Source organism: Chamaea fasciata, unplaced genomic scaffold (assembly GCF_029207755.1).
Source record: "Chamaea fasciata isolate MVZ Bird 193981 ecotype frontalis unplaced genomic scaffold, bChaFas1.0.hap1 SCAF_6, whole genome shotgun sequence".
In the NCBI taxonomy this organism is placed as follows: domain Eukaryota; kingdom Metazoa; phylum Chordata; class Aves; order Passeriformes; family Sylviidae; genus Chamaea; species Chamaea fasciata.
In genome coordinates, this window is record NW_027094091.1 from 8,092,031 (window position 1) to 8,119,143 (window position 27,113).

Consider the following 27,113-nt stretch of genomic DNA (forward strand, 5'->3'; position numbering starts at 1 on the left):
AATAAAGCCCAGAGACATTCCTGAAGTAGTCTACAGCTGGAAACATCAGACTAGTTTGAAATATACTGGAAATCAGAAAGATGTCCTGTCTTTTCTGAGCTAAGGTAATAAACGAAACTGTCAATTGCTACTTACGGATTAAAGGTTTCCACTTGATTTTGGGAAGAGGAATAATTGCATTATCGTTCCTGGATTCCAGAGCCTTTGGGTTGGTTGGGAATTTCTCAGAAATTCTGACTGATGACTGAAGATACAACTGGCCCCTGAACATACCTATGTAATAAAGGACTCATTTAGTCTTTAGATTTGTTTCTCTTCACCCTCGGAATAAAACTGTGTAGTCAAAATACATGGTTAAAAACATCTTTGAAAATACTCCTTCATATTCTGAGAACCTGAGATAATGACTCTGACTGCTGGCTGGATGAATTCCAGTAGTATCTTCCCTCTGTTCTAGGAAAGCAAGAGTTCAGGACATCTCATTTTTACTGCTGGAAAGCTTGTGCTACAGGAAAATGCCAGCAATTTTTAATAGCTATAAAGGAGTTTGGGATTTGCAGAGTAAGACTTCATTCAAACTTCCTACACTTATTAATGCTGCACAAGACAGCCATTACCAGGAAGGCTGGAACAACCTCCTTTCTTCCTAGTGTTACTCTTTATCTGTTATTGTAACCATTAATTGGAAAGCTACAAGGTGCAAAGACTTGGAGAAAAAGGCTAAGGCAAACCAAGTCTTAGAAAACTAAAGCACATTTACTCCCCAGAGACAGACAGCTGAGGAGGAGGAGCTTGAGCCACTCTATTTCAAATTGCCACAAACTACATTCAATGATTTCTGACAGCTGGATGAAAACTAAGCCATGTAAAATCTTATCTGAATTTTCTTCACAGTAAGTTACTGCAACCAGTGTACAAAGTAATGGGCAATAAGGCTGCTTTGTTAGCTGTCAACCTGTCTTCTAAAGTTTCAAGACTTTTAGTCATCTCCAATGTACTGAAACTACAAAGCAATGAACATTTCAGAATCAAAATGGAAAAGATTTATGGGTTTGAAATCTACCAATACAGAAAGATTTGCTTTACTACAACCTCAACAGAGAAATGAATAATGTTTACTACAAAAAATGCTGCAGTTGGTGTCTCACCCAAATAGACACTGGATTCTGTGGCCCCTCTGGCAGCTTCCACAAGGTCTTCTTCATCTTCCAGTACCTCATTATTTGCTGTGTAACTCGTGTCATCAAACAAACTGATTGGAATTACTTTGCCATCCTTAAGAAGCCATGCAGAAGCAATTGGAGTGCAAAACTGAAGGGGAGAGAGGTAATTGGAAAATTAATGCTGTATTAATCAGCTATTAAATAAGAATAATAAAAAACAAAGTGCTTAAATTTCTTGTTTAAATTTTTTAACAGATGCAGCAGCTCAAAGTCAGAACTTCAGTTAAAAAATTACAAGCAGATGTGTGCTCCTTTACAAAGACAGTGCCTGAAACCAAAGATGAAAGACATGTTCAAAATGTCTACTTTTGTGATATTTAATATTCTGTCTTTCCCCCTACCTGGTATTCCCATTCCAGATGTCCTCCTCGTCTGTTGAAAGCCATCACTTTCCAGTCAGCCACGGAGACCTTTATCACTGTGTCTTTCATCATAGCTTCCTGCTCCTCCACATCTGAAATAATTTTTGTTTCTTCTTTGTTCATATTTGATTTAAAATTGCTCTCAATGTATCCCGCTCTAGTTTCAATATCTGGGACATAGCGCAGCTCAAAGTGACCAACACTGAAATTCCACCTCAAAGAAAAAGAGAAAACCTTTGTAGAAACAGCTTTTATTTTCCAAGGAAGTCCCTAGCTCTCTGTGCAGAAGATTTCTAAACTGAATTACCTATATTTGGCCCATATTTTCACAGTAAACTCTCAGACTGTCAAATGAACAAAACTGTACCAGGCGGGGAGTACTAATGCAGAAAACACATCAAACAAGCTGAGAGATGTTGTCCAACATGATGGATGAACTGAGAAAAAAGCTGGTAAAGTAGGGCAAATGGCATTAAAAGTTTAGTGTATGAAGGGGGAAATTAAAATCATCGAGTACTACAGCGAGGTCTGCTTAGTAAGAAAACATTCTGTAGCTGACGAAAGCAGTAAAAGTACAAAGCTCTTAGGAAGCAGCATTCTAAAATTCTTCTCTTCACTAATAAAGTGGATTTAACTGGAAACATAAGATCTTTCAAACTGAGAAAGCGACAATGCTTTTTTTGTTTAACCCCACATACAACCTAACACAGATCCCTTGACAGGCACTTCATGAAACCAGGACGGCTCACGTCCCATAGGTTAACACAAAAAAAAGACAAATGTATAATGAAATGCTTAAGGAGCACAGTTTTCTTGCACAGCAAAAAACTCCTCAATTCTTGTAAACCAACAAAGATACAGATGGGAAACGCATGGCATGTTTGTCTCTTGGACTTCATGAAGGGGTAAATATTTCTTGAACAGTATATTTGGGTACCTAAAGTCATGGTAAAGAATCAGTCTGGCAACTGCCAGGAGCCCAAACTGGGTTTTGGCTCCTAAAAAATCTATGGCAAAAGTTTGGTATATTTCATGCACTCTGTAGATTTATTAAAGATGTTACATTCCATGTCACCAGGAAAGCACCTCTGTTTTCCACAAAGGAGGATTCTGGGACACAAGACTAAGTACTGTGGTTTTGACATACCTCTCCTGGCTAATAGCTGTCTCGAAGGAACACAGAAACCAAGATTTATCCTCTCAGACATCTGATCAATTAATCTACTGAATTCTCATTAGGTTCTCTCTGATAGGTTACAAATTCACAACCTGTCACATCCTGCTGCAAACAGAAGAGGGAGCAGGGGAACAGGGAATGACTGGTTCTCCACTATGTTGCTGGGTAGTTACTCGTATCTATGAACAGAACACAGCTTATTAAGTCTGTGTTTTATGAAGTGGGTTTGGGTTTTTTTTTTTCTGGAAAATTCATGTCTGTAATTTTACAGAAATCTTGATGTATTAAAACTTCAATGTGACTGTTGTTAGGAAAATCACAGATTGAACCCGTTTCTACAGCTTAGAAAGAGCAGACTACCTACATTATGGAATGAACAACATAAATTTAGGAATTATTTTAAAATATCAACTTAGAATGAAAGCTTAGGACATCATGCACAACACCACTCCCCAGTGATAGCTACTATTAGCAGGTAAAGAACTTTGAAGTGAGTAGATTATAAGAAGACTTTTAAACTGTCTCCTCTTGTACAAAAGCAACAGTTAGAACAAACATTACAGTAATATTTGCCTTGTGCAGTACAGCAGTGACAAACTTTTCCGAGCAAGGACAAGGTAAGCAACTGTGATCTGATTCCTATCTTTTCTGTCTCACCATCTCTCTGGGACTGTTCCTGAGCAGTTCTCAGACTCACTTTTCATTGCCACTGCGGGGCCCCACAGCTCGGACGGTTTTCTGGGTGCGGTGCAGCAGGAGCGTCTCCTCCTGCTCTGTCTCCTCATCGTCCCAGCGGCGGCAGCCCACGGCTGAGCAGATGTACTTCACCTGAGGGACAAGGCAGGCTCACATGTGCAACTTCAAAACAAATATCAGCAACTGCACCATTCAAAGCTAACAATCCTTACAGCCTGTTCTTGGCTGGCAAGCAATTTGGAACTTCATGACTTTAGATGTTTGACTGGAGGGATGTTGAAAAGCCTGGTTTAAGAGATAACGGCTTTTCAGAACGAAAACTTTCAAAGGATTCTAGAAAGTTTACAGTCTGTGGTATTTTGACTACCATTTGGCTATATTTTGAATGTACTTCTAACACAAAGAAATCTGAGCTCTCTCTCTATTCCCACTGTTTCTGTGGACATCAAAAGAACATTCCTGCAAGACCCACAGCATAATTCTGCTTTCATGCCATATTTGTTTCATCATAACTCTATCAGCTTCAAATGAAGTACTATTGATTTATATAATACCACAAGGTCTTCCCCCTTTGCTTTGTCAGCTATTAAAAGGAAAAGAGAATATTAATGAACTCTCACAATCACATAAGTTTCCAACAGTCCCAATCTCAAACAGAATTTGCATTATTTGGACAATGCCAGAGAGATAAAACTGCCCAAACTCTTAGGAAGGATGAGTCAGGTACTATTTCTAAGAGGCAGCTTTGAACATAAGCAAGAATCAAAACAGAAATGAAAATTTCCTCTTCTAAGCACTGGAGGAGGAGGAGCCTGTTGGTGCACAGAGCCTTCTGCTACCAGTGAGGAAATCAAAAGGAGTTCATGAACATGAATTCTGGTTTGGTGTCTGTGCTCTTTATCACCAGTGATGATTCCACACCACACCACAGAAGTGTTCCACATTAAAATGTATGGTGAAAATGAAAAAAAAAAAAAAACAAATATCACCCTGATTTTGGTGAAAACAAACACTGGGAACATCAAAATTTTTTAATTTAATCTATTTTTTATCTTCTTTTAAAATGCAATGTTTCTGAATCACCAAATGTCTGTTCTTCACTACATGAAGTATCTACAAGCACTTCAGGGACACGTGACATTTAACTTAACTTTTAAATATGACTTTAAAATATAAGGAGAATTTCTGATAGTAAACACACAACTAAAAGTCCTTAACTTTTGCATATGTTGAATTTTTTCTATCCTCATTAGTTTTGAAAAATCTTTAATTAGTTGTAAAAAAGGTGTCACCTAAAGCATTAATTGATACACAGTGAGCTGAACTGCAAAGTCTACTTTAAGCAGAGCCAGATGATAAAACTGAAGTCCTCCCACAGAAAGGGGTCATCCCTCTTATCCCTTCACTACGCTCTGGTGACGCTCCCCTGTCCCTTCCCTTGTGCTGGCTCTGACACTCCCTGACCCCCTGCTACAGCTAGCCCAGCACAAACCTAATCGAGTAAAAAGTGAACAGTGCTCGGCTGGGTTAGCAAATGGTGAGACAAGGGTTAAGGCCAGCACAGGGGGCAGTGCAGGAGCTCCCAGGCAGGAGGAAATTGCAGTGCCATGCCACCTACTGCAGCACACCAAGCTCAGGTTCTGCCCTTTTGTGCCCTGCAGTTAAACGCTTCAGCTGCAGCACAGTTTAAACCTCAGGGGTCACCTGTTTGCAAGGCAGAGCTCGAAAAACACAAGACACAAAACACCTTTTCAGGCTCTTACCTTCCCTGAATAGGAGCTCAGCCCGTAGGTGGTCAAAGACTTTCCCCCGACTAAGACAACGTCCTCACCGAATTTGTAGGATGACTCAAGAAGAGATTCAACAGTGAAAGGAACGGCTTCCATGCTCTCTCGATCCCGATCCCACTGGAAGAGGTCCCCATCCAAGGAAGGGATAATCATCTTGTTTCCAAACACCTAAAATAATTGAATTCAAGGTTAGCTATGATTTAATCATAATTTTATCAAAACACACAGACCACAAACAGCAACAGAAATGCTGTGTAAGTCCAGTACATTATGCTCCAGTGTCCTAATGGTTTTGTATCTCAGAGTCCTATTTTTCAAATTTATACTGAAGACAGAAAACTTTCAGGCATTCAAATCAGATCCGTATTTCACTATTCTTAGTTAAAAAACAGTTCAGTGTGTGACACTTCTTCAAAACATTTGAAAGCTCGATGAGTTGACAGGTTTCATCCAAAACTGCAGAAAATATGATGTGGGTTGAAGCATTCTCCAAGAGACAGGCACTGGTTAAAGTGCAAAGTTTTGCAGATTATTTGTGATAATTTCAAGATAGAGTAATTTTAAAAGTACAGCTGAGGCTGTACTATTAGACTATTAATATCTATTCCAGAATATCAAACTTTCTGTAAAGCAGAGAGAGCAATTATCACTGAGATCAGAGCTCACATTTCACCTTTGCCTCTCCAGACAGTTAAATCTGACTTCTCCTCAGAATTTCTTATCTTTAAGGACACTGCTCCTTTAAAAATTGCCTGGCTTTTCCCTAAACACACAAGGAAGAAAAAAAAAATCTTCACGGGATACAATATTTCATCCATTACACAGAGATTTTCAAGGAGATCCTAGTTCGGAAGCATGAGTCATTGTCAGTGAGTACTAAGGGACTTATTAAGAAACTCATTATCAGCATGATGGACCATAACTAATGCTGTGGAGCCACAGTGGCTGTGCCCATCAAGAACAGTGAGAAACTGTAATCCACATAATCTTAACTTCTGAGGATATGGATTAACACGGGACGTTTTAGTGCCTTTTCAGAACTTCTGTCCATTTGGGCAGTACCCGACAACATAATTACATTAAATTTAGATACTTGACACATTAGGAATTAAAGACTGATTCTGGTACATGTGTATTGGTCACTTGGAAAAAAAATATTCCTGCTCACACTCCAAGGCACAGATGTGTATTACAAAATGATACAAAAGATGCAGAAGGTTTCTTGTTAATATTTCTGGAGCCACTGTGAGGATCTGAAACCACATCTTCTGCATGATTCAAATCCCATATAACATAGAACTTTTTATTCCTCTAACTGGGTCAGAGTCAAGCAAACAGCATTAAGCAAAGTTGGGATTCACCTGACCAGGGAGGGAAACACAGATGTTGTAGAGGTGTGCATGTCATGACTAATATCTCCTCATGCATTGTTCAACACATCTCATTTAAAGAGAAAATTCAGGTGAGTTACCCTACACTGCTGGTATTTAAGATCCCTAAAGGATCCAAGACAGATGCTTTCCAGCTTTGAAAAGCTCATGATGACAGACAATTGAAATAAAAACTCCTCTCAGGAGCACAATATGTAATTGGAGAGATGATAAAAATAAACCCCTGAGACTAGCTATGAAGCTCTTTACAAAGCAAAACTAGGTGTGTTCTTTCCCTCTCAGATATTTACCTTATGGCAATAAAGGCCAAACATCCTGGAAAAGACACTGAATGTGATACACAAATGTTGTATTATGGCCTACTAGTGGGAAGGAAAAATAAACACACGCAGCCCTATATACACACACACACAGAAATAAACCAACAAAAAAATAAAATATTCTGGTGGTGGGTGGGGAGTGTCGTTTGTAGAGATCACCTGGTCGGTGGACAAATACAGCAAACAAATAAGGTTTATATAAACATTCATATTCAAGAGCAACCTTGTGGTCTTGAGAAACAAAAGACTGGGAAGATGTGGAAAACTGATTTTTAAAACAAAAATGCTAGTGCCAAAATTGCAGCTGTAACCATGGTGGAAGTACCTTGTTAAAACATTCAAGAGTGGAGTAATACCACAAAACGTTTCTGTAATATATTCTTTCAGAAGCCCATAATAATTCTGATGACAACTTCTAGCCTGTGCAGCTGTTACTTTGCATTAACAAATCCTCTGAATGGATCTGCACATGATCCATACACATGCAAGTAGTCTGAAGGCCCATGCCAGTATGTGATACTCTGCTCCAAGGGCTGGAGACCATATTCCATGGTTTGTGAAGAATGGAGACAGTGGTGTGAACTGCTGAGGAACTGCTGCTGAGCAAGAAGACTCTGTGGGCAACTGCAAGCTCTGGGGACAGCGTGACACATGTCATCTTAAGTGCCTCCCCTGTTCCAAAGACTTTGCTCCAGGGCCCGAGTAGGAAATTTCTATCAGCAAACAACACATGCATTGGCCATTTCTAGGAACCACACCCAAATTTCCAAGATGCATGCAGCTGATTCAGCGACACACACCTGTACACTCCCAGTATATGGAACAAATCAGGTTATGGCTTCGAAAATTCCCTGACAGCGGCTCTCTACCTGCTCAACTGCTAAAACCTCGGTCCCCATGAGCTGCAGAGGACAGATGACACTGTTGGTCAGCCCTGCTGATCACCTGTTCGTGCTCCCAACCTTGAGAACATCCACAGGAGCAGCACGTCCTGGGTGACATTGGGAAGAAAAAGCTGAGTAAAGACGCAGCTGCTGCCCATGAACACATCAGGAAAGGGAGCACAGGCAGCAGGAAGAGCTGTTGCAGTGAAGGAAAATGCCAGAGCAGGAGTGGATAAGGTTAAACTGACCCTAAGTGCAAGTGAGACATTTGGGTTACTAACCATCACAAATGAACTATTACACTACAGAAACAGAACGGGGGAAAAAAATCACCTTCTTTTAAGATGACTCTGTAAGTGGATTACGTGACACAGTGCTGACAAGAGACAGCACTTGATTACCGCCAAGGTCTTCTTTTAACAAAATAGCTTTATTTGAAGAATTGGGGAAGTATGCAAATGTGCCGCTTGCAGGTGCCCACACGCATGTGTAACAAAAAACATTTGTGGCCACTTGTGGTTGACATCTGTTTTCAAAAGAGCAGTTCAGCCAGAGGCTTTGGAAGGACATTAATAACAACAACTATCTATCTGAATTATGCAGCTCATTCTCTAGTACATCAGAAGCAGAAAAGGGACTTTCCTTGAAAGTACTAGCAACTAGCATCGGCATGCAGCTCAGGTAAAGGAATGACATCACCCTGTATCTCAAAAGCATTACCTCATCTCCTAATCCAAGGAGTGAGTCACCCAGGCAGTCAGCTGCAAATCTCTTGGCACAGAAAATGTAGGTTACCACGATGCACTTACACATTCCTCTGATCTGTCAATGTAAATAGCTATTTGTTCAGCTTCACCGGTCAGCAATATGGCACATAATTGTTAAGTGGCTAGTCTTTCAGAAGTAACACTTAAAGAAAGCCCCCACATTAACTGTGGAGCCCTAAAGGAGCCGCTGCTCTTTTGCTCATTAAGAGTTTGCAGCCCAAGTTCTCCATTGGCTCTGCGCGGGGCTCTGCAGCCCTATCAGCGGCGCGGGCTGCGCAATCTCCAGGCCGACGGGTGAGGTAATGCAGTTTCTAAAAAGCCTCCACAAAAAAGCAAAAAGGCAGAACGAGCCGGAATGGCATACGCTTCTAGGGAATTTGCTGTCTAGACTCTTTACTGGAAAGGAGGGCACCGTGCGCCAGGTGCCACGGCAGGTTGATAGGCGCAGGGAGCCGCTGATTTATAGCGGTGGAGAGAAGAGAAAGAAAAGGAAAAATTGTGTAAACAGAGATGAAAACAAGCTGAAGTACTAAAGCTTCCAGGAGCTGTTTAACAGCAAGCGTGACATTCTACCCCCTTCCTAAGGCTCTTTATCGTCTGAAACAAAAATCAAGCCTGCTCACGTGCAGACACATCTGAGCCAAGTCTGGTGCCAAAACAGTCAATATTATTGTTTACAGATGGGCTGGACCATCTACTAACTCCAAGGAAATAACCACGCACAAGTGAAATATCTTCCTTAAAATAGGATTTTATGTCGTTATGTTTTTCTAACACTTCTGTTTGTAGTTTTCAAGTCTTACTGTTACTATAAGCTGCAAGAGCTTCATTCCCATTACAAATTAACTAAGACCAACCTACATGATCTTAAATGATAAGGGTACCAGATTTTTTTTCCCTCTGATTATCCCTACAATAGGATCACTGTAACAAACAGGATCAAAGCCAACATCAAGCAAGCTCTTAAGAAAACTACTTCTCACTGAGAACTATGTCTTTTAAGCCTCTTTAAAATTAATCTAGGCAACATATTAAAAGTCACATATGGCAGCTTTATTCTGAAGGGTTGAAACAAGAGTCTGCACAAAGAAATGTGGGAAAGTGAAGGCAAGCTGGTATGCTCCACATTAAAAAAACAAACAAATTAAAAAACACAAACCCATAGACAGTAACATAGGTATCCCTACTGTAAATGTGAACAGATTTTTCAGGTAATAGAGATATATATAGACATACATACACACACACACACAATTTTTTGGATGTCTCTAGTTTAGGCTGGTCTGGAACTGATTTATTGTCTGCCCTTTTTTTTTTTTTTTTTGCTATGTATGCAAGACAGTTATCTGCACAAAGCCATAGGTTTATGACTTCCTTCCAACAGAAGAGGTTATGTCTCCTCTTCGCCTTAGATTTCAGGATGCTGATTCATCTGTTTTGCCTCCAGCTACCTGCAGAAATCCTGAAGCACAGGGCACTACAAGGATGACAGCGTATACTATTACTAACAGGCAAACCCTAATCAAACAGCAGCACACTGGGATGAAGGGGCCAACCAGAGTCCTCAAACTTCTGCAAGGCTCACAACATCTCAACTTTCTTAGGAGAACAAAGACCCAGACACAAGCACAATCTTTAGAAAAACAGAGGCTATTGAGCTATTCTACCGCCTAAAGCACTGGTAAAAGAGCAAATTTTCTTCAAAACATACAGGGCTGTTCAACCAGCCAGGAAAAAGAAAATTGACTGTGAAGGAAAGTCCATGATTTACATCAGTAAAATAACAAGAGACATCTTCAAGGGCAGTGAGGAAGCTGACGCAGGAAATACCAACAGACAGGTTGCTGTTTGTCTCAGAAATTTTTCATTCTTGTGAGATCTCAGCACTACACTTGTTTATGGAGTGCATACCTATCCTGACCACCTCCTGTGCCTGTTAAGCACTGAACATGCCCAAACCATTTTTGAGAGCAGGACCATGAGAAAGGCTGCAGCTGGACATCAGATAATCACTATTTTATTGAGCTGTTTACAGAGGTGGGGTTAGGTGACCTTCCTCCTCTGCAGAGGTGAGTGCCAGGGCGGCACATCAGAGAAGCCATGGAGATAGGCTTTCATCTCAGCTGGGGTGTGACAGCCTGAAAGAGCACACCAGGTCTGCACAGCAACAGTGAGCAGAGATGTTTCTCAAAGCTCAGGCTGATTTTGTACCATGAGGCTGTACGGCTCACCCAGCAACAGTTCACAGCATCTATCAAGTGACCAAACCTGGTCCCCGACTCCTGCCTACATTAAGTACCTGATGACACAAGTTTATATCCATTACAGTCTTTCTTCTCCTTCCATCATCCCCCATACTCCACAAGTTGGTAGTTTCTATTTCATTCTTCAAGAATGCACAGAAAAGAGTAATAAATTCAGCTTCTGTGGGCCTGTATTTTCTGTATGATGAGTGTGTGAAGTGATGCTGGAACCCTGTGCCTGGATGAGTACTAGAGAACTCATTTCAAAACTCCTTTCTTCTCTCTCTTCAAAGCAACACCTGCAACATCCTCCCGACAACTTTAATAAAAGACTAGAGCTGGTATCTCTGTCATGATTCTACACTTCAGATCTTAAAATCTGATCAGGTGTAAGCACCAGGGTGCCGAAAACACTGTCTTTTACACAACAGTGTAAAAAGCAACAGATGACAGCAGCACAGCAGCTTGAGACTTACACTCTCCAGCATCAGGGGCACAGTACCTTGTTCAGCTTGGGTTTGCCCTCAAAAGAATTATCCCTGCTCTGCCCTCCCCTGAAGGGCCATACAGGAAAGCTGAGGAACTGCAGTGTGCTAACTAGACCACCCCAGCTTCAAAAGGGATCAGGAACCCAATACTGCAATACTGTTTGCTGTGCAATCACACAGACCCTTCCCCTGAAGACAAGCAAACCGAAATACCACCGTTACTTTAATCACAGTCAAACAAGCCTTGAGGTTTTGAGATACAGAGATGCCAGCCTGCTCTGCTGCCATGGTAACAGACTTTTAAAAACTGTTCTCCTTAATAATAATAATAATAATAAAAAACCCCAACTGCACGGTGCTTTAAGAAAGACTTTATTTTGACATTATTCCATCCCCCTCTTGTACATGGCAAGTTTTATTAATAAGACTGCAAGTCTTCTGAAACTTAAGAGCAGTGCTTTCTGAGACAAACTGGTGCTGCTGCTACCGAGCCCATCACTGAGCTCCTTTAAACTAACAGCACATAAGGGAGTGGATTAGTGGGAAAAAAATATCCGAAGCTTTGCCTTTCCAGAAACAGGCCCTACACGGAAGTTCATCAGCCACCATGGCAAAATTGGTACTTGTATTTGGTTTGCATGGCAAGGCTTTGGTAGTGGGGGGCTACAGGTGCGGGAAGAACCCCACATTGGAGCAGGGGAAAAGTGTGAGGGGTCCTCCCTGAGGAGGAAGAAGTAGCAGAGACAACATATGCTGAACTTACTGCAGTCTCTGCGCCCCATCCCCCTACCTCACTCTGGGGAGAGAAAATCAGGATGAAGTTAAGCCTGAGAAGAAGGGAGGGGTGGGGGGAAGGTCTTCTTCAGATTTGCTTTTATTTCTCCTTATCTTACTCTGGTTTTATTGGTAATAAAACTGGTTTCCCTGAGTTGAGTTTACTTTGCCTGTGGTGTCTGGTGAACGATCTCTCCCTGCCCTTATCTTGACCAAGCCTTTTCAAGAGATTTTTCTCTCCCCTGTACAGCCGGGGAGGGGATGTGACAGAGTGGCTTTGGTGGGCATCCAGCATCCATGCAGGGGCAATAGCAGAAGTTTGTGGCACTTGAGGAGACCAGGGTTCAAACTGATCTCTGCTGGACCCTGTGTGTTTCTCCCCCTGGCCCTGCATGAACAGAATGCTTTTGCAGATAAGAACACAGAGTCCATGTGAAAAACTAAGTCACAGAGCAACTCCTATAGGAAAAGAGCCCAATACAGGAGGAGAACAGAACATGGCAAATCACAGTCTCCTCTTTCAAGGATGCAAAGAAAGAGTGCACGAAACATTCAGTGAGTCTGACAAAGATTAATAGTTACCTCCTTACGGAGCACAAAGTCCAGAAGAAATTCGGAAATGAGATGTCAGTGGCTGTGCTGCTAGAGGAATGATTTGCTAAACTGTCTAAAATGCTTAACCCTTGAAATGGGCCCTTCTTTATATAGATAAAGATATAGCCTGAAAGTTAAAAAAAGCTCTAGGGCAGAATAAATTTCTTTTTTGTGTATTGGGCAGCTGAATTCCAACTATCTAAGTTATCCACTGTCTGAAACTGATATTTGTCTAGGTACTAGAGTTGATCCATTTCAGTATCTGTAAACACCAGAACTTGCTCAACAGCCAATACAAAACATGCAGTGGGCCATACACAACTAAATCACAAGCTCTCTTCCTGCCCTTATCTCAGCCCAGGAGGTGAAGGGTCCAGACCACAAGACTTGCAAGAAATGGCTGAGGGAGCTGCAGTTAGTTAGCCTGGAAAAAAAAAGGAGGCTCAGGGAAGACCTTATTGCTCTCTACAACTACCTGAACAGAAGTTTTAACCAGGTGAGAGGAGTCAATCTCTTTTCCCAAGAAATAAACAATAGGACAAGAAGGAACAGGTTCAAGTTCCATCAGGGAAGGTTTAGATTGGCTGTAAGGAAAACTTTCTTCACTGAAAAGATGATCAAGCATTGCAACAGGCTACCCAGGGCAGTGGTGGAGTCACCATCCCTGGGGAGATGTACAAGCCTTGTGGATGTGCCACTGAAGGATGTGGTTTAGTGGTGACCTTGGCAGTGCAGGGTTAACACTTGGACTTGGTCATTCTGTAATCTTAGAGGTCTATCCCAACCTAAACCATTCTGTTCTTCTACTATAAAGAGGATAAAAACCCAGAGACAATGGGATGGTAAAAAGCCTTTCCAATATTTGGAGCATTTTGACTATGGCTGTGAGCATGAGATGAAAGCTGGTCACACACAGAGCGACTCTGAGAAACTTTCCTGGCTCTGTCAAGGCAGAGCAGCACCTGAGGACTTGAGAGCTCGGGTATCACAAAAGCCACAATATCCTGTTCTGTAGCTGCACATGTGTCCCCTAACGAAGTTGTCATCCTCCAGAAGGTCCTTAAAGCACAGGGAAAGGACACGTGTCAGCACCTCCTCAGGGCAGCGGTGCTAACGACAAGCGTCAGCAAGGCAGCCATCGAGCTGCAGCTACAGGAAGTCTTTTGGGTTTTTTAATTGAACAGGACACCAAACTAAGAGGACTGAAGATGTGCAGTTTTGATAAATACATAACACCACTTGCCTAAGCAACAGCCCTACATGTGATGATGGTATGATGGTGCTGCATCACACTAAGCACCAACTCAGCTCAGGCAGCTGTCAGCAATTCCCCTTTTCCTCAAGTTTACCGTTTCCCACTAAAAAAGTTGGTGGTGTTTCCTATAAAAGCATACTTCCAGCTATCAGGGTACTTTAAAACAATTACTCTTTTGATGATGACTTTTTGTCCTAAAACATAATGACTAAACAACATTAGAAGTTTATTTTCAGGAAAATTGAAAATTATGTTTCAGTTTCACCAAGAAAGCAACAAAAATCTGTACTCAGAAATCCACAGGTCACTCTAGTGAAGTTGTTGCCTGTCACCTCTTCGTGCACGAATGTGCGTTTCCAGCAACAGAATTGAAAAGAACCACTTGTGCCATCAGGAATGCTAATACATCCATGTAGTAAAAGAGTAGTCACATCCATTCTCTTCCTGCAAAACACAGGCTCCACTCCCTTTGATAGCCCTAACAAGCCTCCTCTGCCTCAATTGCAATTAGAATTTATCTTCCTTTGAAGTACAATTCTGGAGGCTCACTTCTTATTCATTATGAGCTTTACCAGGACCATTTAAGACACTAATCTCTCTCTCTCTACCCAGAGGCAAGGAAGAATCACATTTCCTTCCCCTACAGTGGAATGGAGATGGCAGCTGATAACCTGTCATGAGATATCTTCGTACAGTTTTCTCAGTTTTAAACTGGTCATCTCCAACCTTCAACAACAAAACCACTGTTATCAATCCCCACATCTTGTATTTCATTTAGCACAGTTTAATTTCATGCCTATTATAGAAAACCTGTATGACTGAGAACCAGCTGATGTGCCAGTCTTTCTCTACAGGAATGACACCTCCAACTATGTAAGCGTCTGCTGGTTTTACACATCTCAGTAGTACACAAAAGTAAAGGTCACTACAGGACACTAGAATACTCTTTCAGACAACTAAAATGATACCAGTTTACCTACAAGGAAACATTTTCTCTGGTTTAATGACCTCAACAACCAGACCAGTGATTTACACTGCCTGTGAAAAGAATAGAAATTCAGTGCTTTACATCTGCTCAGAACACATTACAGCTGGAAAGTAATTTTACAGCATAAATAGATGTTTTAAAAATTTTATTTTTTGTTAGGTAAAACTGTCCTTTAAAAACCTTTTGTACACACTCAAAAAACACCTCAGAGAACCAACCTGCTGTTCTCTGTATGTGAAAGTCTGACCCCTCCTGTGAGCTGCCTGGATGGTGCACGGAGACTCTTCCAAGTGCTAAGCAGGAAAGATTGTTTCTGTTGCTGGCATGTCCCATTCCAGATGTTTTAAGATGCACCCAAGATTAAGAGTTAAAATTACTAACAGTGAACTTAGAGGCATTCATTTTTAAGCAGAATTCAGAACGAAGACATTTTCTCAGAATGTCTGTGCAGTTTGAAAAGAATCTCATTTATGTTTGGCCAGTGAATGTTAGAAGAATCAGAACAATTTTATGCAGGATTAATATAAATTCCTAATATTCATCACTACATTTAACAGCTGCTATAATAACCTTTTCAGTGAAAACACTCAAGTGTCTGACAGTCTTAAGTGTTCCCCACCCATATCCAAGACAAACACTATCAGCTTTTCCTTGGATGATATTTACAGACAGTGACTCAACCAAAAAATAACTATAATAGAAAGCCATCAACCAAATAAACACATAAGTTTTATTCAAACTAATAAAATACTGCTGCAGCAGTGCCATTAAGTGGTGGATGAGACCTCCCTAATTCTTTCAAAGACACTGTTAAATTATTTACCCTCCCCGAACCTCTGGGAAGGCACATTATAGAATTCACAATTCAAGCCCCTCAAAGGGCATTTTGACCTCTTGCCTTGCCCTGACCCATTTCAATGTGGATTTTGCATTTTCTTCTATTCCAGAGTGCAAGAGGTCAAAGGATGGGAATTGCTGAGTTTCCTCCCGTGTTCCCAAAGCAACCCAAGACAGATCTGTGCTCTTCTCTGGCTTGTCTGGGCACAGAGGTTGCCTTATCCAAAGTGCAGCAAAGTGCAGGCAATTCAGCACCTCAAAGTGAGTCCCAGTTGTCTGGACACTTCACAGCAGAAATCTGTATTTCTTTTGGGAAACCAAAGCACTGAAAATTTGGAAGGGTTTATGATGCAGATAAAGGGAAGTAAAAAGAAAGAAGACACACTCATACTGTACATTAAATCCAGTCACTAGTGAAGTTTTTTGAGATTTCAAAATCCTTTTCCAACTTGCTGCTCTAAGCAAATAAGAAGCAGTCTGCTCAAAGTCTCTATGGGTTCACTTCACCAACAATGCAGTGAGTTTTCAGATGACTTCAGTACACAACTTCTTCACCTCTCCGTATTTCTCCAGAGAAACAAACGTAATACTAGGCTATTCCATAAAAATATGCCACTTCTATGTCCAAAACAGATGACACAGATATCTAAGTTTGTAAAAAAGTTGATTTTATGTGGCAGTCACAATAAAAAAATATATATTTATGTTTATATATATAAATGCATACATACACACAATGCAATACAAAGGTCATGAGAGTCTTTATTGGAATAAGGATGTTGGCAGATTTGTTGACATGGCCTAATCACATTATTCCATTTTTCCAGGATACAGTGGCATGTTTACTCTGACTGCTATAAATGTCAGCCTTGTGAGCTGAAACTGATTTTGTCCCATGATCTTCAATGTCTCAAATAAGGAAATAAGATGCTTACTTAGAGATTAGTCTGTAACAGCCCAAGCCTACCAGGTACTTTCATGGAGTCCATCCCAGTGTAGCCTCTGCCCAGAGCACTGAAACAACTCTGACTGATGGTCATTAAATAATTGAGTATAAAGCTTGCAGGTAAAAGAACGATTTGCTCCTCCTCATCAGCAAATGATGTGCTATGAACCGAATTTCCCACTGCTTCTGAAGCAGTTCTCCACTTTCACTATAATTAATCATCATTATTTCAACAACGCTGCTTCTCCCAAAAGTATTCTTTTCCAAGTATGGACAGTGTATTAATTACAAACCTAAATTTTAAAGAGCAAAGTGTTTTTATTAAAATTAAACACTTCCTTTTAGGGAAGTTGCGATTCAACCACTTTACTGTGAACTTCATCAGGCAATCCTTAAGTGCAGGTAACAGGAAAACCTGGAGTTGTAACCAGGCTTTTATAGAGAAAGCTTTCCTATTTTAAAACAATGGATAGGGAACCAGAGTTTTTAAATTCTCACGCACAAGCCTGAACCGCAGAGTCAATTTTTCAGCATTGGCACCCCAACCATGGTTTGTTTATGTTGGAGCTTAGAGCCAAGGAAAGAATTTTAGCATTTTATAGTTACCCAGACACACAATTAATACTTCAGCAGCCTTTCCTTTCTAATTGATCTGTTCACATGACAAATGATGAACATCTCACTTGTCAGTGTCTTAAGCAGTAGTTTCAAGATCTGAAGCGTTTGACAGAGCTGCTGGAACATTTGAAATTTCACTGCCTCACTTTCCTAATTAACACACGAGCTCCAGACAGCCAGGTTGACATTTTACAGTTAGGCAAAGGAAGTTAACGACAGTTCTGTTAAACACTGAAAGTTTGAAGATCTAATGTCTATTCTTAAAAGGCACTTGGAAATTAAATTCATGCTTTTGCACCAGGACTTGGAACTGCAGTTCATTATATTCACACTTCAGATAGTTTAAAAAACGCTCATCAAAACAATTAAGACCCAGCAGCACACACTTGCCTTGCACTGAAAGAACACAAATCTTTGTCACTGCAAGTGTAACAAGAGTTTCTTATCTGCCATTTCTTGCAAGAAGAATTTAACAGCTTACATAATGTTACTGCTTTATGATGAATATTGTGGTTGCTAGCACAGAAACCTTTGTTACTTCAAAAATGCTGGTAGAGGAAGGAAAAGCCTCAAGACTCAGTTTGAGAGAATAAAACTCAACAGGTCACATGCCCACATCAGTATTTTGACCCAAACCAGAATTTTCCCAGCAATTTTAATGAGGTGGATTACTCAAGTAAGTATCTAGATTCACTCACTGCATGAAGTCTTTCAGCTGATTACTGACTGCAGATTAAACATTCAAATATTTAAATGCAGTTTATTCAGAGTATTCATCACTTTTCATCATGTTTCTTGTTAAATTGTCTTAACAGCATTTGTTTACATGACAGTTAGAAGTCTAAAAAGGCCCATATTCATAACGCTTAACAGCTTCTAAAAGGCCAAAATTACCTTTTCCTTCCAAAATTAGTTATCTCATAGGCTCTGCATCTTAACTGCCAAAATCCCTCAGTAACTTTGGCCACAGCTGTAGAAATTAAACAGTTTGAAAGCCCATGTGAAAGCCCAACTTCCTCTCTCCACAAAAAACACTCTTTAAAAATGTATTTTTTATGACTGCCACACCCTACTGACTTGTATTCACAGAAAGGATTTAAATACCACATGGACAAACTGCAATTTTTGTTGTCTAAACCCCTTTTGTTTCTACAGTCATACCACATTGGAAAAATATCAAAACTCTGGACAGACAGTTGAGTGACAAAATCTATATCTGCAAAAACACATCTATCATTGGAAATGCTTGCACTCCCAAATCTTTCAAAACTTGGGCTTGTGACTTAACTTGCAGTGAAAAGTAAAATTTATATTTGCACAGATTTCATTTGTGTGCTGTTCATAACCACTGGTTCTATTTTCATGTGGTCATCAAACTATTTACAGCAACAGGTAACAGGACCAGTATTTTATGTATCTACTACTGAGAACATTTGTGAAGGATCACTCTACCACTGACTTCCACCTCACAGGGCTCTTTACAGTTCTCTCTTCTGTATTCTTTTTAGTTGTGTTCTTAAACATATTTTGAGGGGAAAGTTCTTCTTTCCTACAGTGTTTTTTCTAAACCACAAAACCACACCTGAACAACTCTCACAAAGTTGCATCCATAAATAAAATTCTCCATCAGAAACAAAGGAATGTGAGTAAACGTTCACATTACTTCTGCAACCTGAGATACTCATTAGCAGCTCTCACTGAAACAGAGGTAATGGCCACAGACAGCAACAAAGAACCACAAGCAAGAAAGTCATGCAGTGTGAATAATCCTGAACTCAACTTTCATTCTCTGATGCTCATTGTGCAAAAGCATGATACAGGACTGGTCATCAAACCCCACAGTCCCTGACAGGGAAGGACTGGGTACTTCTGTGGCATGTTATCATCATAAATTACCTCTTTGTCAGTGTCTTTATTCCTCCTAATTCTAGGAGAGAATGAATCGAAGATCTGCCCAGTGCAGGAAAAGAAAAAAGAAAAAAGAAAAAAAAAAGAAAAAAAAAAGGGAAAAAAATCCCCTTCCTTCTAATTTTTAGCCTAGTTTATTGAAACTCATGGTGGCCAATAGCACCAGATAAGAAACTGAACTCTAGATTTTCTTCTTACAGTTCATCAGCATGAAGTGATGCAACCCTTCACCATTCAGTACTTCAGGGTGACCTTCAGCACTCTGTTTAATTGCTAACACACTCTATTTCACAGGAAGCCTGCTTATCTAGTCTAAAACACCCAAAACAATCCTTTGTTCATTATTAAGTCACAAGGACTTTTGCTTTTCTTGAGGGGAAAAAAAAAGCGAGTACTTGCCAAGACATAGTCTAGTAATACAAAGCAGATGATCCTTTCATTTGCTTGAAATTACAAGTAACTTGTTTTCAATCAGCAATTACATACAAATCCCCAACTCAGTTACATCATCTAGTTTGATAGTTATCAAATACATCAGTCCCAAGGCTGAAATGCTGACACACTCCGGTTTGAAATGGCAACATGATGTAAGCACTCAAAAAAAAAAAAAAAAAAAAAAAAAGTTTGAGAATAGTACTGACAAAGTTTCGTAGGTGTTTGCTCCATTATTTAACACCTACCAAACAGACAGGGAGGAAGCTGCAGTTCTTTTATTACAGACAACTCTACTTTTAAAGATTTAGTAAGGAAAGAAATCAAGCCTTACCTCTGGTTTACTGAGGCTGGATGACACAAGAGAACCTGATCCCACATCCAGATCCCACTGTTTTCTCCCACTGTTTTCTGGATCCAGTGCAGCAATTCTTCCATCCAAAGTGCTGATAATTACTAGAGATCTGCAAGGTGGAAACATTCACAGTCAAAACTACAGCAGGATGGACTTCACCTGTTAGCTCTCTTTTATGCTCAGTAAAATCCAACTCCAACCCTTAAATCTCTATATTCTGCAGAAAAGCAATTCAACTGGGTAGCTCTACCCAGACCCACAACAGAGCAGAGGAGCTGAAGTCTCTGGCTGGATGTCATAAACTAATTTCCATGTTGTAAGACACTCTCAGAGTTGAGATTCAGGGGAAGGCAGTTGACTTTTTGCTCTTGCATGCTGATGTTACCACTAAAATACTGAATGAGATCATCTTTCTGGAGATATTTATACAAACAGTATGCATCCCAGTTCTTCCAGTCCCTTCCAAACTGATCTTTAGCACATCCTTTCAAAACAACCTAAACCCGAAACTATTAACCCAGCCAATCAGGATGTAAAAAATACTAAGTTGCAACTAGGTTTTCAATGATTTTGGACAAAACATCAAACTTCTGGGATATTTCCTAAGTCTCTGAATAAAACAAGTCCCTCCAAAGGCACACACAGGAGACTACAACCAACCTTCAATGCCTGCAGACCACAGAGCAACCAAACTGGCTTTTGCAGCTAAGGCTTTAGGTACCCTGATGTCTAGGAACACAGGGCCATGGCAGGCTGGCTGCCGATTTCTACAGTGCCTGAAGCTCCTCAATTTCAGTAAATCTTGTTTCTTACAGAGCTGTACAATTAGAATAAACATTTCTGGTTGCGCTAGAGCTCCAGCATTAAAATAAACAAACGAACAAAATAAACAACACATCAGAGACAAAGCACTGACAAGGCATTTCTGAAAGGCCTTTATTTTTCCTTGAAGATTGTTTCTCTCTGACCTGAAAAAGCTCGGATTGTGTTGTCAGCTTGGCTTGCAGCAGCTCACCAATCTTCAAAGGCAGAGGGAGTAGAAGTTGACCATTTAACAGGCTGCTTGCACTGAGGGGGGCTAGATCTAGTGACCCGGAAGGACCTTTATAGTCACTGGTTTCAATGAGAACAAGGAACTGTGCAAATAAACTGATGGGGAGATTAACCAGTTTCAGGTGAGGGTGAAAGGGCAGGGGGCTGGTAGTGCACACACAGACATGTATATTAATCTTTTCTTTAAACAATAAGGCACATTAAGTTATTGTTTAGAACTCTGGCCAAATATATTCACTTGTCCCAAGTTAATGGTGTAGTAACAAGGAATTTAGGGAGGAAATGATGGGGGTTATTAGTTTGCTTTAAGGAGGAAAAAACTGAAATCATGATCTAAAAACATGTTCAGGGAGAGTGGCTCATTACATCACCTCTAACAAAGGTCATGTAAAACATGGCTGTTTTACATATTAAAGTAACCCACAGAATTTATAGGATTTTATAATGCTTATAGCACTAATAAACATAAAAATAAAGATATCTTTAACCTTCCAAAAATGCCATAGCAGCTCCTACTTCTGAAGGTGGCTGAGCATCACATTCCTCCAAAAGCTAAGTTTAAGAAACTGTTGAAAAATACCAAGTGTGCAAATATTTGCACAGCACAAGATGTAAGTTTTCATAAGCTGATTTCAGACACTTTTTCCAACTGTACAGAAATGAAGACTAGGTTAATAATAAACCAGATTGCAGGAGATTGACTATTTTCAAGTACTGTAAACAAGTGCTCACACACGGCCTTGGACACATATTTAACACAATCTGTTTGCTTTATGGTAAAGCAATTTATCTGAAACCCTCTAGCACTGCATAAAAAAATATTATTCCAAGTGGGTCTTGTTAAATTTTATGTTGATCCTCCTGACAACTAGGTTATAAAAAGAGGTAGAAATGCAGCAAGAATGAAGGGAATTTTGGCAGCCATACTGCAGAGAAGACAAATCCTAAAATTGTGCTGTGAAATGTTTTCTTCCCCTGTACTCCCATTGTTTTCCTTTATCTAATTCTTCCTGTTTTGACTTCTCCCTCAAGTAACAAATGTTTCATGCCTTTGTATCTTACATTTCTGTATTATCTTTCCCCACCAGATGCAAACCTCAACCTTCCCTAGGAGTCACCTCACTATTTAAGCCTCTCCACCACCACGGCGGTTTTGGAATCTGTACCTGCACTCTGACCTCCAGCCCCGCAAACCAGGCTGTAACCACACTCCAGTTTTCAGTTCAGCTGATTAGGTAAGAGGAGAGAGAGGAGTGTGGGGAACCTTTGTGCCAGCAGCACACATTTGGAGGAACTGGTTTAACCAACCACTTCTGCACACTCTAAAAATCCTGCCTTTTCTTGGGTGCAGTGGCACTCAGGGTTTGTCCCCAGCTGTAGAATGGACTTTGTTTCACCTACTGAGCAAACACTTCCATGAGACATCAGCCCAGCCATTTCTAAATCTTAGGTGTGGCTACCCTTAGCACTGGGACCAGGTGTAAGAAAAACATCAGCTTCCCTCTGCTTTTTTAATAAGTGGCTCATTTTCAGCTAAATAGCCACATTTCCGGTTCCAACTTCATCTTGCTCTTCAGCAATACCACGTACCAGGAAAAAAAGAGCTATAATTCCTTACTCTTCTGATAAAATCCTTCATTCCTTACTCTATTTGTCTAGGAGTTAAAATCTTAATACCTGTTCTCTTCTCTGATGGATTCCAGTAAGTTAAAACCCCATCACTTGAACTCTGCTTGGTGTAAGATCAGAGGCTCGTGCCCAAGACTCTCTCTAGTGTTACACTTTCTGACTGTCAGATTTTCCCTTCCCTTTCTCTGTGAGATTCCAGTGCTTGCAGCTTTGTGTACTGGGAGCATGGAGTGGTGACAAGAGATCTTTCTGTTGCTCAGGTAGTCTAATCAAGCACTAAATTAACACATTACGATAAAAGCAATTTAGGCAACTTCTTCAAGAAAATATTTCAGAGCTTAAAAACAAGCAGGCAGGCAACTTCCTTTTTGTCACTCCACAATGCCACTGTGGGTTTACTGCAGTGTTTTATGCCAATTCTTACATCAAATTCTTAGAAACACAAGAAGAATACAGCCACAGTTCCAGAATAAAGGAAGTCCTTTCAGCCACCTGTTTGCCAGCCTTTGCAATTCCTGTAATCCCATTACATTAAACTGAAAAAGCAATATTTTTGATGCGTCTTTGGGCCAACCGATTGACAAACTGAAAGTAAAAGGAATTCCTGACTCAATTTCTATTTTGGTTAGGCTTGGTAAACTCTTTCATTCTCTGAAAAACAACACCTTGTCCCCTGGCTTTATCTACATCACTTCCTGACAGGAAAGCTGAAAGACTGCCTTGACCAAAGAAAGCAGCTTCTAGGAACACACAGGTTTTCTGAGAACACTGCCAAATCACATTCCCTTCTGAGAAGGGAAAACACAAAGTATTACCCAGCTTAAAGTCAAAAGTCACAACTATAACACCAAGGAAGCGAGGAGGATAGAGACAAACAGCATCAGCGCTGTGTCAATACTTGTTGACAGTAAATGGCAGACTGTACTAGGGAGTGAATCACACCACAGGGATACAAAAGGAGGAGAAAAAACCCCCAATGACCAATACCACAAAATCATAATTCAATAATCTCCACAAGCTTGGACCAGAACAAAAGAGATACAAAAAGAAATTATTCAAAAGAAGGCAGTCACCTAAATCCCAGGATCCATCACCTGAAAAACAAACATCGGCAAAATGAAGACCTGCACTCCTCCTTGCCTTGAGCTGCTGGTCCTGAATATATTGTGAACCAAGGGATGGAGCAGGCAAAAATCCCTTCTGGGCCCTTACAGATGGTCAACAGCAGGACTAAAAGCAAGGGGCCAGTTCATGGAGCATACAGAGATATCAGTAATTGAAGCAGCTGGCAGAGAACAAGCTAATGTTGTATAGTTAGATTTTATTTGCACTTTGTCACTATTAAAGCATTTTTGGACACACTTCCCTGGCCCAAACCATCTACAACCAGCCTCTATGGCTGAATGAAACTGTTTTCTTACCAGTTCCTATCTTCTTTTGTTCACAGACAGGAACTTGTTATTCAAGGGCAGTGATAATGTTCCCCCTTGAAATTATTCAAAATACCTACTGCAAACTTCCACATATATGGACAAAAGGCCAGTCCTGGGCCTTAAAACCTTTGTTAGTGTCCCCTAATGAACACAGGCTGCTTTCTGAGATCAAGAGGCCTTAGCACAGCGCTGTTCTACCTTACAGAAGCGAAGGTATCATCTACCTACAAACAAAAGGGAAGATAGCAAGGGAAGCTGTAAACAGGACAGAGGAGGAACACTTTTCTAGTTCACCTACACCCTTTCACTACATCAAACTTTGCATTTATTCAAGTTAGTTGTTTTGGTTAGGAAAACAAAGCAGAACTTATCGTCATCTTGGTACATTTACCACCGTTCCTGTTTCAGTTTAAAAGAATCATCAAATTTAAAACACTCAATCCTCTAAAGTCCATTGGGACATTGCAAATACGGCTGTTTCTTAAACTTGAACTCTAAGCACCTATTCCAACAGCAAACCCTGCATGTTTGTATGTAAAGAGCATAAGAAATCGCTAACCCTCCTATTTTCTTCTAGAAAAACAAACAAAACAAAACAATCTTCAAACCAAGATGATTATATTCATTTGCCTACAGCAAGGACAGTTGGGGTTTTGGTTTTGTCCTTTTTTTTTTTTGTTCCATATTATGTTGACCTCTATATTGCCTGGGTGTTGCTGAAGAACAATTAGCTGAGATGAGTGGAGATCTCAGAAACACAAATTAAAAGAATAAAGAAATGCAGGCAAACACTATGGCCAGGCAGCCATTCTATTTTTATTTGATGACAGCAAATCTGTTCCTACATACTAATCAATTACAGAGCAGCTACATTTAATCTCAGGCTTAATTTACTACAGTGAACATCTTTAGTGTATTCTACTTAGCTCTAGAAGGCAAACAGAAAATGTATTTTTAAAAATCTTCCAGGCTAAATAAACAAGGGTCCTATCAAAACTGAATACAGCAGAATTGCAATAAACAAGGTGGTATTTTGATCACCTGATACACAAAACAATGATCCTGTTGCTAAGTGGAGAGACTGTCCTCCAAGAAAACTGGGTGCCAAGTTACCAGCCAGTTTCTTGTTTTAAGTGAATGCTTGGGCATAATAAGAACAAGCTTTGGGCTATTAATGTTCATGTTTTCAAATACAGCAGGCATTTAGTCATGCTGATTTTCCTTTAAACTCAGGCTGTGGCTTATCACCTCATCATTCTCAGCCAATTCAGAAACAGACTGGAATCAGCTCAGTAACATTTCTGCACTTGAGTCATTCATCTAAGTCTTCCGTTTGCCGGAGCTTCTTGCCACACGCAGTTATTAAGTATTTTATTTCCCCTCGTTATATTCTGAAACTTGCTCATCAATTTGCCTTGCATGTTTGGCTTCCCCTCAGGCACACCCCAGTGTCTGTGCTGAACAGACAATTCAAGTACGCGGGGGAACTGCATTTTCTTCAAAACAAAACGATGACAGAAAGGGACAGCGCGCTCGGAACAACTGTGAGCTGCGGGTATTGGGAAGAGTTCAGACTGCAGATGCTTTCGGGTCTCCTTCCCGCAGGCACAGAACTGCCCCACGGGACCAAGGCAAAGGCAAGGAAGGGATCGAGACTCGGTATTACCGGGTAAGCAGACGGGCCAGATGTCACATAGCGCGACATCCGGCAGCTTGTTTGTCTAAGAACTAAGACACTCTTTCTCCTTGCTAACAACCGCGTGAAGAACAAGCACCTCAGCGCTGGTGAGATCCCGAAGTTCCTTTTCCTCATTGTCACCGCCTGCCCTCGGTCCAGCTTGTCCATCCCTGCAGCGCTGCTCCAGCCCCGCCACGGGGCTCATCTCTCCCACCCCTTCTCCCTGCACCTCTTCTCCGGCCCTGGGACACTTCCCTGAGTGTCCCACAGTCCAGCCCCACGCACCAGCCTGCGACACCCTTATTTCACCCCTTTCCCAAGCACCACTCCATCCACGATAACGCCACAGCGCAACTCTCCCTCGTCCCCTCTCCACTCTTCCCACTCCAACGCTCCCGACCCATCCCAGCGCTCTTCCCGTCCAAGCCCGCTCCGGCACTGTCCCCTCCCCACACACGACCCCCGGGACGCTGCAGCCCTTTCCCCGTGCCCTGCCCCTCCCCGACACCCCCAGCTGCTGATTCCCAGCCCAGACAGAGTCGAGTCCCCCGCAGCACGCCCAGACCGCGACCCCGGACACTGCACCCTTCTCCCCTGAGGCACTGACCCCCGCCCAGCACCCCACACCGGAGCCGAGCCCCCTCCCCGGCACTGCCACGCTGAGGTCACTGACCCCCACCCCAGTCACAGACCCCCTTCAAGAATCCCAGACACCGACCCCCATCCCAACCACTAATACTTCCCCTAACCAGACCCAGACACTGATTCCCGACATCTCTCAGCCTCTCCAGGCACCTCAGTCCCCCCACACCGACCCTCCACCCCGACATTGACCCCCCTCAGGAACCCCAGTCACCGACACTCTCCCCAGGCAGCCCCCGGCATGACCCTCACCCCAGAAACCCATCCCACACTCTCACCCAGGCACTGATCCCCACCCCAGTCACCGCCTTCTCCCGCTCACCTGCTGCCGGTCCGGGCCTCTCCGCTGCCCTCAGCCTCCTGCTCTCCGGGCGCCGCAGGGGCCACACCGCCCTCATCGTCCTCCACTGTCACGTCCGCGGAACCAGCGTGCAGAGCGGCAGGAGCGGCGGCCGCCCCCAGCCCGAACGCGGCCTCCACAGCCGCGACATCGCTCGGCGGCGGTTCCGGGCCGCCCGCCGCCACCCCCAGCAGCACCAGCAACGCGAAGGCGGCCAAAGCGCTGCGGCCCTGCGGCCCCCGCATGGAGGGGCCCGGCTCGCCCGCCGCTGCCACCCGTTAGGACATGAA

At 41.8% G+C, this 27,113-nt stretch overlaps 1 protein-coding gene across 1 annotated transcript in view; it reads right to left on the reverse strand.

Annotated features, from left to right (window-relative positions):
- Window positions 1-27,113, reverse strand: part of EIF2AK3 (eukaryotic translation initiation factor 2 alpha kinase 3) — a 41,611-nt gene extending 14,498 nt beyond the window's left edge. The window contains exons 1-7 of the mRNA XM_066185384.1: window positions 26,806-27,113; window positions 20,028-20,157; window positions 5,222-5,416; window positions 3,460-3,590; window positions 1,565-1,799; window positions 1,149-1,311; window positions 136-273 (exon numbers count right to left, since the gene is read on the reverse strand). Coding sequence (XP_066041481.1) covers window positions 136-273; window positions 1,149-1,311; window positions 1,565-1,799; window positions 3,460-3,590; window positions 5,222-5,416; window positions 20,028-20,157; window positions 26,806-27,068 — 1,255 coding nt within the window. The 5' untranslated portion in view covers window positions 27,069-27,113. The remainder of the gene's footprint in view (window positions 1-135; window positions 274-1,148; window positions 1,312-1,564; window positions 1,800-3,459; window positions 3,591-5,221; window positions 5,417-20,027; window positions 20,158-26,805) is intronic.